We start from the raw sequence: 18,110 nt of genomic DNA, 5'->3' as shown, positions 1-18,110 counted from the left end.
ATATTAAGCAACCATTAATTACACATACTGTAGCTGCCTCATGCTATGAAGGATTGTGGCACATAGATGAGGTGATCAAAGCAAAGAAGGTGTCATTTACCAGGTTCATTCCACACATTTGTTACCTGTGCACAACTCAGTATAGCTGGTCTGTAATGGATTTTTGTCTCAGAAACCCAGCAAGAGTTCTTGATGCTGGAATTAGCTCTTGTCTTCTGATCTGTGTTAACTGCAGGATACCTGGCTGTATCACTTGACTGTGGCTGCTGGCAGCACTGTGAATGATGTAGGCACTGAGTTTGAGCAGCTGGTGGGAAAACTGCTTAACATGGACGGAGATCCAAGTGAGTTCTAATACTGAAATTTAAGATAGATACTATGTATCTTTGCTACCTCAGATATTTCAGTATCCCAGCCTTTTCTGTAAAATTATTTTTGTTCTTGGCAAAGGCTTCTAATGCAGTGCAGTGTTCTATAGAAGATGTTATATTGAATGTGTAGTTTTCTGTATATCCTTTCCCTGGTGCAGGCTCTCAGATGTGGAGACACCCTACCTTGTGTTTTAGCAAGGATGGCATCCCCTCACCCCTCACAACCCTGCCCTCTGAGGCACTGCAGACAGAGGCCATTAAGCTTTTCAAGGTAATTTTTATAATATGGGTCCACTTATCAAAACAGCGTATTACAGTCTATAGTAGTGCAAATCCATTAATGAAGCAAAACTGGCCACTGAATGAAACAGTTATTTTAAATGCTGATAATTATTGAGTGTAAAGTGTTGTGTACTGTATATACAGGCCTACAGCTTTTCCCATTGCCCCTCATTAAACTCCTCTGCTTGATAAAGTGAGATGGAAAAATGTACCCATTGTCAAGATTTGTAATGATATTATTATGACAACGGTTAGGACTGAGGGTGTGGAGCACTCCCTCTCGACAAATATGGCTGTGTTTTAGTTGTCCTATAGTTCTAACGTCACTGGTTTCTCCTGTGTTTCTACTGCAGACTTGCCAGCTGTTCATCAATGTTGCAATCGATGCCCCGGCCATTGATTATCATGTGTCTTTGGCCCAGAGTGCCCTTCAGATGTGCCTGATGCACCCTGAGCTGCAGAATGAGATCTACTGCCAATTGGTGAAACAGACTAGGAGGAGGCAGCCCCAGGGCCAGGCAGGGCCGCTGCAGGTCACAATGCACAACCCTATACTGCTCCCTGGCAGACAAAGATCTTTTTAGACCTCAGAATTGTAGAAGTAGGATGCATGTTAGTTTGCTGATCCATATGTCTCCATAAGCAAATTTTCACCAAGTGCTATCAATGGCTGTGTTGAGGAATATTTGCCACACCAGTATGAGTTTATAGCTAGTTGATGAGATTGAGGATTAACTCTGACACTGAAGGTCTGTTTGTGTGCAGGGCTGGCAGCTTCTGGCTCTATGTGTTGGCCTCTTCCTCCCTCAACATCCCTTCTTCTGGCTCCTGCAGCTCCACCTGAAGAAGTACAGTGACTCGAGGTGAGGAATGCTTTGACCAAACCGGGTAAAAACGTGCATTTCCTGTGCAACCACGGTGTGTGCAGTCCAGTTCAAGATTAATAATAAACCCGGTGACCGGTGCTGCACTGTGTGGTTTCAGGACCGAGATCGGGAAGTACGCCATATACTGTCAGCGCAGTGTGGAGCGCACACAGCAGAAAGGGCAGCGGGAAGTCCGGCCATCCCGAATGGAGATCCTGTCTATCCTGCTGAGAAACCCTTACCACCATTCCCTTCCCTTTAGCATCCCCGTGCACTTTCTGAATGGCACCTACCAGGTACCCTGCGCACAGCTACATGTGCACAAACATATACATGAAAAACAAACACAAATGGGGAGAATGCATTTTGCAGTGTTTCAGAGTCCAGTGTTGAGTGTGTTCTGTGGGCTTCAGTTTGGAGAGGGCTGGTTTTCCTGTGTCCTTCTGTTTTCACGGTGAGGTAGCAAGTTGGTTTGGTATTTAGTATTGTGATGACTGCTGGACCCTGGTTCGATTAAGGCCTTGGGCACATAGGATTTTGCTGGTTTTCTCCCACCTCCCAGAGGTTTGTTTGGCTATTCTTAAATCACATCCTTTTCTATGGCCCTGAAATGGAATCCCACCAATGGGAGAAAACAGCCAACCCTGCCATGCGCCCTGAGCTTGAAGGATAGGTTCTAGCTTGCAATGTCCCTCACCAGAAACAATTCACTGAAAACAGGCATAGGGATGGATGAGTTCTTATCAAGACATGGGATAAAGTACTGATGCTGATGTTGGTTCTTAAAGCAGCAGACCTGTGTGTCAAAGGTTTCTGTAGTAACTGTGGGGTTCTGGGATGTTCCAGGTAGTAGGCTTTGATGCCTCAACCATGGTAGATGAGTTCCTGGCTCAGCTGAACCAGGACACAGGAATGCGGAAGCCGACGCAGTCAGGATTCGCCCTGTATACTGACGATCCCTCGGGGAAAGATCTGGAGCACAGCCTGCAAGGCAACATCAAGGTCAGTGCCAGGCACAACTCCTTTGCTTCTTAAACTCCCAGTACAGGTCTCCCAGTCCTGTCATCTAAAATCAGCAACCCTGAGAGAAAGGGGATATACTGTAGGTATGCAACATGATGCCCAAAAAGGAGCAGACACTAACTCTCCTGTCCTAGACATCTTCCCAGGTCCAAAATAACAAAACCTGATCTGATCTAGAATCTCCAAAAACAGAAGTAAAACATGTTAAAATGAAACACAACAAAAACATTAAAAACTGGAGTTCTTTCTTATTCACTTAGTGTCACAACTATTTTCCACTAACATAACTTTAGCTAGATGCCTTAAGTAAATAAATATTTACATTGCTTTTTATGTTATTACAACTGAAAGAACTAACCAATTTTGCAGAGTTGAATAATATTAATATAACCACTTATGCAACTGTGACTACACAGCATTTTATGAACATCTAACTGCTGTTTCCCCTGGATACAGATTGTTGACAGGGCGTGTTGCTAGGAGTAAAGCATTGTGAGAGCAACAAGCAACAGGAGAGAAAAGCTCTGCGTGTCTGCATAATGCTGATATATGGCCCTCTGTTACAAATAAAATCTGAGAAAATGTCCAAATCCCTTTGAAGAAATTGCCACATCTGACACTAGTATCTTAAAGTCCTTTAAAAAAGGTATCAGCTATTCAGTACCCAAAGGACCCATGAAGACCACTGGTGTGTACATATTAGTTTAGACTTGTGTATCAAATTAGGTACCTGATATTTATTCCATGGGCACAAACATCCCATTGAAAAACTGGAGCATTGATTTTGTCTGCATGGTATATGCATCGTACCCACAAGACTTTATAAGTCTCATGGATAAAGGTTTGTTAAAAAATTGCCAGAAATTGAATGAATGTATTTTTCTTGAATATGCTTTATGTAGAAAAATAACAAATTTCCTTGTAAAATTGCTCTATCTACTGTATTTACGCAATACATCTCAGTGGAAAAATGACACGAATATTGTCGATGTTTAAGATTACAGAAGACACGCTTCTGCTTTGCTGTTATTATTGAGGTGTGTGTATGATGTTGCTCCCCGCAGATCTGTGATATCATTTCCAAATGGGAGCAGGCATCCAAAGAGCAGCACCCAGGGAAGTCAGAGAATGCAAGGACTGTGAAGCTCACCTATAAAAAGAGGTCAGGTTTCATCAAGACGCCATCCTGTGGCTGTTCTGTTAAAACAACTCACACAAATGTCCAGTCGTCACTCTCTAGCATGTAGACAGTACATTGGCAACTAGACGTAGAAATAATAGAAGGGGTCTAGAACTACACAGTTACAGCCTTGTCAGTGATCCAAATTGGCCATTCTGGACTTTAAAGGACTTTAAGTGTTTAAAGGAGATGTACAAAACAAACAACAAAATAAGCACATTTGGCAACAAAGGTGGCAACACAAGGCCAATGAGAAAGTCTTTTAAAGCATTTTTTAAGCTGCACCAGTAGCTGTACCATAAATTCTAAATCGACTTTGGGGAAAAAAGTGACAGGAGCATAACAGTTTTTCTTTATGTTCCAATTCTGAGGGCTATCGCACCAGAGCTAGAGTCCCAGAGACGGGGAATTCCCTGACTAAGGATCTAGGGTTTTGAATGAAAGCTCCTGTACAGCAGGTGTGCCGAAGCTGCTCCCAGCATTCCCGTGGTCACCGTCTCCTGTTCTGTCCCCGCAGGCTGTACTTCTCCCTGCAGGCCCGAGGGGAGACAGAGCGCGAGCGGCTGCTCCTGGCCTACCAGACTAACGAGGAGATTGTGGGCGGGCAGTTCCCCGTCAACAAGGACCTGGCTCTGGAAATGGCAGCCCTGCTGGCGCAGGTACCAGCTAACTTGGCCAGTCTTAGCTATCACACCCTTCAGGGCTCCAGGGAGGAAACCGTCTTTTTTAAGTCTTTCTTTTTTAAAGAAAATAGCATGCTCCAGCAGCCACGCCATTTGTGTGGTTATTTTCTATTTTATGTTAACCTTTTCATTAGGCTGTTCACCAGCGGCTTTCCTCGTTGTTTTGCCTCAATGTGCTGATACTGTTTTTAAAATATTTTTGGTATTCTGTTTCTTTCGTTTACTGTTCATATTTGCAGGCGTGTTTTTGAAGCTGTGGGTGAGTTCTTTCACTTTCAAAGCTTTATTAAATGGTGGGAAGTGCTGCCTTCCTTCTTCTCTTCGCTTAGGTGGAGTTTGGAGACTTTGAGCAGCCATCCTCAACCCCACCGGGACAGGTCTTGACTCAATCCAAGTCCAACCAGACTCTGAAACAGGTCCTGGAGAGATTCTACCCCAAACATTATCGGCAGGGCGGCTCTGAGGAACAGCTGAGGTAAAAAGCAGGAGCACCTCATGTGGCTAAGGATCTGCACCTGTGGCTGGAAGGTTGCTGGTTCAAATCCCACAGCCGGCAGAGGAATCCTACTCTGTTGGGCCCCTGAGCAAGGCCCTTAACCCCAACTGCTCCAGGGGTACTGTACAATGGCTGACCCTGAGCTCTGACCCCAAGCTTTTCTCTCCATCTGTGTGTCTCATGGAGAGCAAGCTGGGGTATGCGAAAAGACGAATTCCTAATGCAAGAATTTGTATAGGGTTAATAAAGTGATGTTATGTTATGTTCTAAACACTCACGGTGTCTTACAAGCCTTTATCACGACTTCACTGTACTTTCTTTGCTTGAAACGTTTTAAAAGAGAGATATCCAAATTCTAGCTTTTCTGAAATTGCAAAAATAGGCTGGGGTAGATCTGGAACCTGACCTGCAGAGCCTCTTTATGAGAATGTGGATCAAATCACTTTATGCTGTCAACGAGGGCCTTGACTTCTTTTCCTTCTGTCTCTTTCTGGTGACAACTGTTACACTCGGGTAGCTCATGTTTCATAACCTCTGTTTTCCTCTCTAGACAGTTGCGGCAGTGTCTTTCAGCTAGATGGGGGTCTCTGAGGGGCCGTAGCTCTGCTGACTGCATCCGTATCTACCTGACTGTGGCGAGGAAGTGGCCCTTCTTTGGAGCCAAGCTGTTTGCAGCCAAGGTGGGCTTGGAAGAGGTCACCTTCCCAGTCACATCAAAAAACCCTGCTTCTCTTCTGTCCTGTTTGGGTGCAGGTTACCACTGAGATAAACACCTGAGATGGTTAGATTTCCTCCTAACATCTCAGGAACCACCTAAGACTGTGCCGATCAAGCCGTTAGAAATTATACACACCAAAGCTCAACCAGAAGAGGTCATTATAATCTGCAATTCTGATTCATCACTGATGCACAGCCTGTCTTTCTGTAGCCCATCACTCCCTCCCCAGTGCAGGATGCTCCTGTGTGGCTGGCAGTGCATGAGGATGGGATCAGCGTGCTGGAATACAGCTCCATGGTAGGAGGCTCTGCACAAATACTGAGAAACAGTGTTGCACTTGAGTTGCTGTACATCAAATCTGCCAAAATACCACAAATATTTTTTGATTGCTCACAAATGGTAAAAAATGTGCCGAAATGTGTACATTATTTGTGATGTATGTTTAGGCTTGGGCGCTGTGTAAATCATCCTTTCAGATATGTATCTATGCTTGTTTGGGACTTACTACTGCTTCTAAAGGACATACTGTACATAGTCATACCAGGGCACACCAAAGAAACACTTCTGGAAAGCCTGAACCCACTGTAATGAAATAAATTCCAGGGATGCTGTTCAGAATATCCCAGAAGTCTCTCTGCACAGCTGACATGCTCTTGTCTCTGCTTTATCCAGAGGCTGCTGGTCTCCTATATGCACAGAAATCTGATGACCTTTGGGGGCTGCAAAGATGACTTCATGTTGGTGGTGGGCCAGAGCATTGGGAACAGCCCTGCCAAGGACAAACCCACCGAAAAGCATCTCTTCGCCATGGATAAACCCAAGGTCAGTCAAGTCAAACTGGGGGAATGTGCAGTAGCTTGTCGTGTCAATCAAAGCACAATTCTGTGTGCACAACCGCATAGCTTCAATTAAAACCAAACTAACTCTTAAATATCAGATGCATCTGCCATCTTTAAATTTGTCATATTTAATATGAATGTGGAAAATCCTTATTTCATGGAGCTCTGCAGATGATCTGGTGCTCTAGCATACACTCCAGATGGAGAATTGCATGTAAGCCTATGATCTAATAGCATGATTTTGATTTCACAGAGTTGAACTGATGCTTAATTGCCTCCAGGGGAAGCACCCTGAGCCCTGCAAGTTGCTGTATTGTGATGCCTGAACGTGTTGTTTTGCGTTCTCAGATCCTTGAGATGACTCTGCTCATTGCCAACTACATCAACAGTGTCCATCAGCAGAAAACCGCTGCCCACCACCTCTCTGCTCCAGCCCTTCTCTCTGCTCAGCCAACTGGACTCAGGAACAAAGAGCTGTGCAGCCAACCCCAGCTCACCTCCAGCAGACCCAGCAAGGGCCCCACTCTTCTGTGACACTCCCACTGCTCCCAGCTCTGCAGAAGCCTTCACACACACTAGTGGAGCAGCACAGAAGCCACATAATCTTTCCCTCAGCCATAGCCACCCAACACTACTATTTTTATTTAATTTGGTTACACTGACCAGATTTAAACAAAAAAATAAAATCTGAGAAAATGTCTCAGCCAGCATTCTACCATGCACAGGATAATAATTTTGTAATTGCTTATTTTTAAACATATTAACAATGGTAAAATCCGGTGCTAAATGTTATTTAAGTTTTTACAGGTCCTGCACAGGAGATGAAGCTAAAAGAGGTGAAAGGTGCTGCTTCTCCCAAAGAGTTTCAGTGTGTTTCAGTGTGTTTCAGTGAAAACAGTTTTCAATGTAAATGGAGTTGAGCCAAAGGATTCACAATGAGAAAAACTGAGAACACAGTTAACTGTTGTGGGCAGTGTTAACACTTGCCTGTTCCAAATTTACATGTATAAATGTAATAATAGATGTAAAAATAATAATGCACATTTGATTAAAATACTGTATGTAGTAGAATCTATGTGAAGAAGAAATTTTGAGCTTGCTGTTACTCTGCTGTAAAACAGCTGTAATGACCCATAATGACAGTAATGACCCGGAAACTGGAAAATAACTCCAGTATACAGTAGTTATTTCCCCCACCCTTCTCTCCATTGTCTAACTGCTGGTATTCTCAGTTGGTCTGCTTTCTTTTGGTTCAAAACTATAATAGGTGCTTTTTTATTATTGACAATTTAGGGCACTTTTTTGTAGTTTTATTGTATTTTTAAGTTTTCCCAGCTTACTTTGTGCCTTTGTCCCTTTATCCTATAGAAAATTTTATGGCTCTGCATTTTGATTACTTGCTGTCTACATGTTTCAGACCAGCTGTAGAAAGGGTTGTAATTGCAGCAGACTTGCCACTACAGGCTGCTACACAGCCTCTGACATGCGTAAATAGCCACAGTAGAGGTGATTTAGCCATTTTTTAAGTTTCTCTGCATGCAGACTTTGGGACAATTCTAGTACGGTAAGGGACTGTTACAAGCTAGTGCTGAAATCCAGGAGCACTCTGGTATTGAAATTCTACCCTAATATTTCTCTTTTTCACTGAAAAGCATAATAGCAACATTAAGTAATGCCTGCAAACATACTCCAACAAACACAAAGTAAGCTCTAGCAAACATCAAATACCCCTAGCCTTGTGCATGCCCTTTATATACCGAATGAAAAGCTTAATTGCCCCCATTGAAAATACTGTATGGAATTCTAACCTCTTTTTATCAATGAACCAAAAATTGACTTATTCACTTCTAGTGTGGCCATTTACAAGTATTAAATGCTATGTTGTGGTCCCAGTGGTATGTCAGCTGCAACTGCATCCCTTTCTACAGCTGACCTACTGCACTGTGATATAACTATTAGTTTGAAAACACTCTGGTGTATGCAACAGTATATTTAAGTGGTAATTGTGAGTTTGGTAACTTGATAGACTTGTACCTACAGTAGCTTTACAGTATCACTCTCTTTTATGTATTTATCTTAAAAAACAAAATGTGTGAATGCTTATATAAAATGAATATTTTATTGATGATTTTATATATTTATTTTGATATTATAACAGAATATTTGTTTTGGAAATTCATATTCTGATTTTCACAGAGGTACTGTATTTAACATGTTCAATAAAAACACCTTTAATCTGTAAGCATTACGTGTTGGTTTTCACATAAACTCACTATAGGCTTCTCTTTATTTTGCTAGTTTCATTGTACAAAGAAATGGAATGATCTTTGAATTTGACAAAATTGTCTTCATGTATGTATGTACTGTATGTTCTCCCCGTGTTCATGTGGGTTTCCTCTGCGTGCTCCCATTTCTTCCTACAGTCCAAACACATACTGGGAGGTTAATTGGCCTCTGGGAAAACTGGTGCTGGTGAGCGTGCTGTGTCACATCCTGGCCTTTCGCCTGTTGAATTGCCAGGATTGACTCAGAAGAAAAAGATATAGAAAATGGATGGATGGTACACTGCTTTCAGACAATGCCGAAATAAGAGAAATAGCAATTACTGTAGAACTAGCAAAGGACAAAAAATACATGGGCTCAATTCAAGACTGAATAAACAACCGGCATCAGTCTGTAAAAGTGCAACCAAATACAGACCTCAAATCTCTAATGACGATATGGCTGCTGCTGTAAGTGGTGTTGGCGGACCAGTAGGCAGCACTCTTCCCGTTGACCTGACTTTCCAACCCTATGCTCAAGTATGTTGACTGTAGACACTTTGCTGTCCTTTGGATGAGATGTTAAATTAATGATACTCGATCATTAAAGGTCCCCTAATCCCATAGCACCTGTCAAAAGACAAGGGGAATTAACTGCAGTAAATTCCATTCCGGATTTGAACAATATGTTCTTCCTAAAATTTTGTATTCATTTGTTGCATACATTGAGATTTACTTGTTAGCTTCAAGTTACCCTTTTATATGTTTCTATTCTTTTTAACAACACGCATTTTAATACTGGAAAAAAAGGACTGCCTACCTTCATTTGGCAGGAATATGGCCTTGACCTTTAGAACGATTTTTTTATGTTAATACTTGTAATCCTACAATATAATTAATTAATAATGATATAATATTAATTATATGGGCTTCAGTACCTCGGGAAAATAGAGCACACGGTAAACCTCTTCAATTGTATCGACTGCACCGACTTCCAATTTTTAAATTGAACTTGACATGAATACTACAATTCCCACAAGCACTGTAGAAGACGTACAGTACGTCTCATGTGTTACGTCAGAGAATCTGCGCCGTTTCCCATCGCAACGTTTATACTCCTTCTTTCTCAAAATACTGGATTTGAAACGTTAATAACATTTCTGAGTTATTAGCTGATTTTAAAAAAATCACCGTTTGCGTCGAATGCGAAATAATATTGTAAACATGCCAAAGACGAGGTAAATCACTTTTCTTTTTCTCTTCTCGAGTTATACTCTAGCGCTACTGTACTGTTAACAGTACTTAATAATGCCAGTGTCGTCCGTGTAAACTCCATTCCAGCGTTTAAATCCGTGTAATGATGTGCTATTAAAGCAAAACAAAATTAGTTTAGCAATAAACTGCGTTAGTTAGTTACCAGTGAACTAAAAGGATTTTAAGTTTGTTTGCACATGAAGTCGAGGTACATACATTTGGTTATCTGCATTGCATCTGGTGTGAAGTGCTTTAAACACAAGATATACGAAAGTTCACCATACCTTGGGTTTATATAAAAACCATGAGCCATGAGTAGCCATGAGTTTATATATATGTATATATTAAGTATAAATAATTATCCTTTACATTACTCTGTACAAATGAGTGAATCACTTTGTAAAGGCTTTTAAATTAAGTTACAATAAAATGCCTGTTCGTGGGGAGATGTTTTATGCTCTGTTGAAGATAAAAGAGGCGGTGAACCCTCCTCACACCCGGATTATAACGACCCTTAGGAAAGTGCACATTCCTGCGCTACTCACCATCATTGTGTTTTCATGTGTTGGGTCCGCTGGCGCTTTGTGAACTGTGGAACTGCACTCTTGTCTCCCTCCTTGGTTGCAGTGACACCCTGTGGGATTTGGCTTTGGCGGAGGAGCGCAGCCGAGAGAGCAGAGAGGGTGAGGAGGAAGGAGAGGGGGGAGACCTGACAGAACTGGGGGAGAGAGCGTTGTTCTTCATGGGAAGCAAGGCTGGGGTGAGTACTCCGCCATTAACCTGTGGTAGTGCCCCTTCTCACTTACCATACATCCTATGGCCAGCATGGCCAGATTTCCCCTTGGCCTTTACCAATCATGGCCTCCTAATAATCCCCATCTCTGAACTGGCTTCATCACTCTGCTCTCCTCCCCACTGAGTGGTGAGTGTTCTGGCGCACTATGGCTGCCGTCGCATCATCCAGGTGGGGCTGCACATTGGTGGTGGTGGAGGGGAGTCCCCATTACCTCTAAAGTGCTTTGAGTGGAGTGTCCAGAAAAGTGCTATATAAGTGAAAAGAATTATTCATACTGGTGCTGACAGTCCAGTTCATAGGGAATAAAGAGCAAACCTGCTGCAGCTCAATGTGCAATGTACTCCCAGGCTAAATCTATAATAACATTTTTTTGTTACTCTGTACAATACAATATATATGAACATTGTACAGGGAGTTTACTTGTGTATGCTTGATAAGGGCTGAAACACCATTGTTATGAAGTCTGTTATGAAATCTGTACGTTTTAAAGGCAGTAACACTTTATGTAGGCAACAGAAAGGTTGAATTTGAGAAATGTCAAACACCTGTCAAAGACAGAAAAAAAGAAAATTATTTGTATTACATTTAACTTTATTCCCACAGAGAAGTGTGTTTAGCTGGCCGTTTGACAGATTTGCTGTACAGTGCTGTTTGTATTGAGCAGGTCTGCCCTCTGCTGGCCACTTGAGGATTTACTGTTCCTCAGCCCTCTGACAATAATACGATTGAGATGCTTGTTTTGTCTTTTTTTTTGTCTTGTGCATTTTAGGGGAAAACAACGATTATTCTTAGGTGTCTTGACAGGTGAGTACTGATTTTAAAATAATACATTTACAACTAAAAATATATCTTAATTCTTCAAGAAGAGATTAATATTGGATTTCTCTGTAATAGGGATGAACCGCCCAAACCAACTCTGGCTTTGGAGTACACATTTGGAAGGAGATCCCGTGGGCATAACACAGTATGTAAAACAGATTACCCCTAGATTGCTGCAGAAAATTATCTAAATGACACACACATTTTAATATGATTTGTACATAGAGTAGTTCTGTTTCATAACAATTTCAGTGACCGTATTCAGTGTATGTGGATAATATGTAATATATGGTAATAGAAAAATGTGTGGAGTTATTGTTTTTGATGTCCACCAATATGCTTTTTTCTCATAGCCAAAAGACATTGCTCACTTTTGGGAGTTAGGTGGTGGTACCTCGCTATCAGATCTCATTCAAATTCCAGTAACAGCAGACACTGTCAGGTAAGTGATATGTTGGATTATTTATCAAGGTCTTTACAGAAATATGGTTCAGATCACACTGGAAACCATTTGTGGTCTTGTACAGTGAATGCTTCCCTATCTAATGCTTTTGAGAAACACTTTTTGCATAATCTCATTTCAGTGCATTACCATACCTAATTAAAAGTGATCTTAAAATGCTAAATTGCTAAAGACATCAAAGTACATACTTTGAGGAGAAAAAATAAAGTTACTCTGAGCTGTCTGTATTTTCCAAAATTTTAACAAAATCCGTTTGTTTATTGTTTAAAAGGTTAAAAATTAAACATTTTGCTAACCAGTGTCAAAAATTCATCAGAATGACCCGTCCATCACACAGCTGCATCCTGGCCTAGGTAATCTTAGGGCATTCACTTTTGGTCATTGTCTGGCTGAGTGCTATGAAAGCAATTAAAGTGCTGTTTCTTTTATACAGGTCTCTGTCAGTGGTTCTGGTGCTAGACCTGTCGAAAGCCAGTGAACTCTGGCTGACAATGGAACAGCTACTACAGTCAGCCAGGAATCACGTGGACAAGGTCACTGCAGAGCTGCTGAAGACTGGAGACACCAAGGACAGCAGGCATCCTAGCAGGAGAGGCCTACGAACATTGCCCAAGGACCACCCAGTGAGTCAGGCTCTGAGGTTATTGCCGGTGTAAAACTGTAACAGATACATTCTACTTTGAAAGAGGAAATTGACATTTCAGTTTTCTTGATGGAATAACAATAGGTAGTAAAAATATTTTACTGCATTAAAAAAATACTCTGCAATCTCTAAAGAATGTCTTGCATTTTTCAACAGGATCGAGAGTTAATTAACCCATTTCCGGTTCCCCTGCTTATAATAGGCAGCAAGTTTGATATTTTTCAGGTAATGCACTTCCTTTCTGTTTGATTCTTCGATTCTATACAAGTATTCCTATGCATGACGACATCATGTATAATGTTTTTTTTTCTCTGGCGAAGGACTTTGACTCAGAGAAAAGGAAGACGATTTGCAAGAGTCTGCGATTTGTTGCTCATTATTATGGAGCTTCTTTAATCGTAAGAAAACGTTCTTGTGATATCTTTCTTACTGAGATATAACTGTAGATAACAATATAGAAGCCATTTTAGTATCGTCACTAATATGCATGTGCACCAGATGAAAAAGTAATTTTATCTCCAAAGGTAGAAGGTCATCCCTTATGCCATTATATGTTAAATATATCATACCTTAGTTGGCTAGGTCTTAATGTGATGTTAGTAAAATATTAAATTATTATAATTCACCCTGTTTTCAGAATGTTTAGGCACATAGATTGAGCCTATGTCAAAAGGTTTTTGGGGAATATTTTATTATTCTACCAGTGAATTCTCCTATTTGCTTATTTCTTTAGAAGAACAGGTGTGTATTCTGTATGTATCTGTGGATGAGGAGAGTAACGTGGCTTCTGTTTCCTTCATTTACAGTTTACTAGCAGTAAATCTGAAAGTCTGATGTCAAGGACAAGAAGTTTTGTTAATCACCTGGCATTTGGAACAGAAAGAGGGTGAGCAAATTTGAAAAATAATCACAATTTGTATCACAAATTGTTTTTGTCAATCATGTCCTGAAAACAACCTGCTGGATCTCTCACAGTGTGTGTTGTAATAAGGATGCATCTTGACTGTTTTGTATGCCTCGGTAATATTGCAAACTATTCTCATGTCTTTACAGGAAAGTTGTCTCAACAGACCACAATAAGCCTCTAATAATCCCAGCTGGCATGGATTCTCTTAGTCAGATTGGTGAGCTTTTTGCTTCTGTGTGTAGTAAACATGCATCTATAGAAACTGTTTTAGATTAAAAAATATTCCTGTTCAACTGTATATACAGAGTTAAGAGACATTTCATCAAATAAGATGTGATCAATAAAAAACAGTTGTTAAATTTATGTAGAAATACATACCTGAGTGAAATAGTACATTGCTTGACCTTATGCTTCTACATTAAATAAATGTATCCCTCAGATGTGCTTTCAAAGAAATTGTGATATATTTTATTCTCTTCATATGCTAATTTTTTAATTTCACATTTGTGTTTCAAGCATCCATGTTTATTTCAATGAACATTTTAATTACTTACAAAATTAATCACTGTTTGACTGGATTAAAATGTGATAGATATGAAATTTTAAAATACTCAAAATGTAAAAATCAGGTTCTTCTTCTGAAGAATGACTCGGTTCTTAGATATTAGTACGTCTCCGTGGGGTTTTGTGAAAACTGAAAATAAAGAGATTAAAACGGAATTTAAGGTATTGTCCTCTGGGATCACAATCCTTCTTGGTTTATACAGTAGGTCTCAATTATCATGTGATGTTGGCAAAACAGTTAATTAATTAATATAACATTTTCCTGGGACATTTTAAAAAATTAATATATGAAGACACATACTAATTATGCTGTGCTTATAAATATACTGTTATTTTACTGTTCTCAAGGTTCTCCACCAACAACAGATTTTGACATTGGAACACTGCATGCTAAAAATCCCTTAGACCTCTGGAAGAAGGTGTACGAGAGACTCTTTCCCCCAGAGGTATGGGCAGCTGTTTGAGTTTGTACTCTGTAACCAAATTTACACAGCTGGAACAGTGTGACACTGTGTTACAGTCCGCTTATATCAGCAGGAAGTAGAGGGTCAGGAAGACGAAATGGAAAGTTTGAAATTTCTGTTACAAGTACTATCTAGTGCTCTGCTGCAGATGAAAAATCATATTGTTATGAAAACATTCATCATCATACAAAATCTTGAATTTTGATTAAATATCCAGAATGTGACCTGCCCCTCTCTCGGAGCTGGTTTCTCTGCACTGGTTTTATGATTGTCGAAACGTAACATTTCATTTTCCAGGCAACTTCTCTCACACACGGGCTGCCTGCCTTCAGTCATGCCAGTGATTGTATGGGGCGATCTGAAATACTCAGATTGGGCATGGATGTATCTTCTGCTCTTCTTGCATTTCCTCACATCTTGAATAACACTATGTATATGCCCAGTGAGATGGTTGTGTAAAATCTAGATGCATGAGAAAAGTTGAGTATTTAGAATCACCAACGTTACATTCTAGATCCAAGATAAAGGAAAATATATCAGTCTAACCCGAATCAGTGTTCAATACATATTGCCATTTATGTTAATACTTCCAGAAATTACTGATATCTAGAAGCTTAATTAGTATGAAAACACAACCTTTGATCAGTTACCTTTCATCCATTTACTGTACCTAAGACAGGAGTTGAAAAAATGTACCATCTTAGAACTTTGAGACTAAATAAAAATCTGAAAGAGTTTAATGATAAGATTTAGATGGTAAATGCAAACTATTAAAAAAAACGATACAGTTAGAAAAAAGGACAATAGATAAATTCACTATATCTGTAAGCAAAATGTAAAATACTGTACAGTATGTATCTTTTGTGCATTTTGTGCACTGCTTTTGTTTCAGTGAATATGATAAATGCTTATAATGTTTGACTATTTCCCAAGAAAAGTAGAAAATAACTGAGGTCAAATGCCATTTGTTAAAATGAAACTGAAAAAATGAGAATACCCTCAATGCTTCTTTCTTGCCTGACTTATTTCTGCATGCTGTGTCCTAGTATGTTCTGTGGATTGTAAGAAATAACAGTAGCTAAATCATTCATTGGTACTTTCAATATCAGTTTACTGCTTTCTTCAGAGTGAATGCTAATAAAGATCCAAGCCATACGTTTAAGCCAATGATTAGAACCCTCAAATTAATTTTGCAGAGTACCAACAATCCAAAAGACATCAAAGACCCAGCGAAAGATCCTCAATATACAGAACCTGAGGTTGATTCTATGAGAGCACAAAAAGACCAGGTATACTTGATTTTTTTTAAAAATTGTGTGTAATTTGATTATAATTTTGTTGTAGTAATACATTATCCCCACCACAATAATAAGTATTTGTCTCACTGCGATAGACTGCTTCTGTTTCTGTTGAGCAGATAACATATTGACTGTACTTTTGCCATTTTTAAGATACTCCACAATTTGGTGCTGTATGGATGGAAGAGTTATGTGCTGATGTAAACATAAGTACAGTATGAATTGTTCATGATTATCAGTCAGTGTCAGTCTCTTTCTAAAGCAGAATATGGCATGTAGACACTGCAGTTTTAAATTCTGGATTCAGTCACTTCCTCATTCCTTACAATACTCTGTAATTGGAAACTCATCTCGAAGTATGTCAGCTCTCCAGTTCCTATTTACTTGATGTAAATTCACATTATTCCTCATCATAAAAACTTAATAGGGAGCAAGTATACATTGGGAAAAAAAATTCTAAAATGACTTTCAGTATGTTTTAATAGATTACTTGTCTTGTTATATATAGAAACAGATGAAAACTATGGGCGTGTATTAAACCCTCCCATAAATATTCTGCACATTTAAGTTTGAGATATTTAGTGACTTGGAGCTTAACTAAATGAGTACTATAAAACCTTCAGTATCTCTGACACTATAAGGAAATTTTATGGTTTTAATTTACCAGTTGACAACGTAATTTTCTAAATGTACTTTTTCACCGGAAACAGAATTCATATAGGGCATTTGCATTATTGGTTTATAGTAATAAATAATTAAAATTATATACAGTATACAGTATATTGTATGTTGTGCTGGATAAGAACTAAATGCCAGAAATACTATAAATACTAAAAAATAGCATTTGGTACTCAAGTTAATAACACTGATTTCTCAGTTTTTTCCAACTTCGTCCAAGCTAAAAACTGAAAGGTCTTACTACCCTTAATTAAAGGGATTAAAATATTATTAATATTAATATTGAAAATCAGAAATCACAAGAGTTCCTGAGGCCATCAATACATTTCTTAAACAGGGATAATAATATCGATGTATTAGTAATCATGTATTTACACTAAGAATTATTGAAGGAGCAAAGACACAGAACACAAATAAAAATGGGTTTTGTGCAGGAGACTAGCACAGATTGGAGGTTGGAATATGTAAAGCACACATAGTATTTGTGATGCTCAGTGTGCCTAATAGTGCTATATCAAAGTGCACTTGACTGTGAGAGGCAACTTCTATTCTCTGGATTTTTTTTACACAGGAGACAATTGTGTTGCTTGTAGATAAAAGCTACCCTCTAGTAACCTCTTTTCTAGAATAGCATTCATGACCTTATAAAAAGATAAGCTCATATGTGGAGTAAAGTGTGAGTCTTTCCTGTCTAGCACAAAAGAAGATGACCTCCAGTAACCTTCCTCATAATTCTTTTGTTTTAATTGACACCTCTAGCCTACTGGACTTGGATCTTCCACATCATGAGTAGCTGCCATTATCATATTTTACTAAATAAAACCAAAACCCTTGAGATGTCATGGTGTTTATAGTATACACAGTTAGTCCAGTTTGTTCTGTAAATTATAACTTCACTATAGATGTACCAATGAGTTGTATATTATAAATGGTATAATTCTTTTTTTAATTTACTTATGGTGTTTTTAAATATGTACCTGTTTACCTATGATAATCATCTAACTGCTCCTTAATAATAACTGTCAGAAACCAAATGTTGATAATTGTATGTAACTCTTCCACTCATCTGCATGTCCAGTCTTGTATTCAAATGAAAAGTGTCAATAATGTTCTATAACACCTTCTTGTTTTTTACTGGGTTTTTGTTTCTTTCTTTAAAGGAGTTGGAACAGTACAAGAAAAATGCTTCACAGTCCTGGAGAGGACTGGAGCTGGATTCTCGAAGGAGTTAAAATTCCCCCTTCTCAACAAAATAGTGGAGCACAGCAAAACTCATGAATGTCTGTTACTTTGTCAGTGAAGAGCTAAAATATTTGACTAAATACTGTACAAACAAGAATCAATGTCGGAGGACAAAGAAATAGACTAGATTTTTGTATTTTAACTGCAGTAAATATATCTTAGTTGTCTTACAGTGCAAATTTTGTGAATAAAATCCCCACATACTTTTCTCCCAGTGGACAATAAACGTAGCACATTGTGTGCAAGTGTGTAACCCTTCGGTG

At 39.3% G+C, this 18,110-nt stretch overlaps 2 protein-coding genes across 2 annotated transcripts in view; both read left to right on the top strand.

Annotated features, from left to right (window-relative positions):
* The window catches only part of plekhh2 (pleckstrin homology domain containing, family H (with MyTH4 domain) member 2), a 35,433-nt gene extending 26,733 nt beyond the window's left edge, over positions 1 to 8,700 (top strand). Inside the window, exons 18-30 of the mRNA XM_088933998.1 lie at positions 236 to 344; positions 530 to 642; positions 1,007 to 1,186; positions 1,419 to 1,516; positions 1,638 to 1,815; positions 2,366 to 2,521; positions 3,607 to 3,704; positions 4,240 to 4,381; positions 4,735 to 4,880; positions 5,452 to 5,581; positions 5,830 to 5,916; positions 6,292 to 6,441; positions 6,807 to 8,700. Of these exons, the coding sequence (XP_088790124.1) occupies positions 236 to 344; positions 530 to 642; positions 1,007 to 1,186; positions 1,419 to 1,516; positions 1,638 to 1,815; positions 2,366 to 2,521; positions 3,607 to 3,704; positions 4,240 to 4,381; positions 4,735 to 4,880; positions 5,452 to 5,581; positions 5,830 to 5,916; positions 6,292 to 6,441; positions 6,807 to 6,992 (1,773 nt within the window). The 3' untranslated portion in view covers positions 6,993 to 8,700. The remainder of the gene's footprint in view (positions 1 to 235; positions 345 to 529; positions 643 to 1,006; positions 1,187 to 1,418; positions 1,517 to 1,637; positions 1,816 to 2,365; positions 2,522 to 3,606; positions 3,705 to 4,239; positions 4,382 to 4,734; positions 4,881 to 5,451; positions 5,582 to 5,829; positions 5,917 to 6,291; positions 6,442 to 6,806) is intronic.
* A 1,085-nt stretch (positions 8,701 to 9,785) lies between these two features.
* dync2li1 (dynein, cytoplasmic 2, light intermediate chain 1) lies at positions 9,786 to 18,092 on the top strand. Its single transcript, XM_088934291.1, has 13 exons — positions 9,786 to 9,957; positions 10,601 to 10,733; positions 11,539 to 11,573; positions 11,664 to 11,733; positions 11,942 to 12,030; positions 12,485 to 12,674; positions 12,851 to 12,919; positions 13,015 to 13,092; positions 13,501 to 13,580; positions 13,748 to 13,818; positions 14,514 to 14,611; positions 15,826 to 15,918; positions 17,766 to 18,092. Exons 1-13 carry the CDS (start codon positions 9,923 to 9,925, stop codon positions 17,835 to 17,837), a joined length of 1,113 nt encoding a protein of 370 aa, XP_088790417.1. The 5' UTR covers positions 9,786 to 9,922; the 3' UTR covers positions 17,838 to 18,092.
* Positions 18,093 to 18,110: the final 18 nt, after the last annotated feature.

Source organism: Atractosteus spatula, chromosome 15 (genome assembly GCF_055471065.1).
Source record: "Atractosteus spatula isolate fAtrSpa1 chromosome 15, fAtrSpa1.hap1, whole genome shotgun sequence".
Taxonomy (NCBI): domain Eukaryota; kingdom Metazoa; phylum Chordata; class Actinopteri; order Semionotiformes; family Lepisosteidae; genus Atractosteus; species Atractosteus spatula.
Note: the sequence above shows the minus strand (reverse complement) of the source record. Positions and strands in the feature narration are given on the sequence as shown.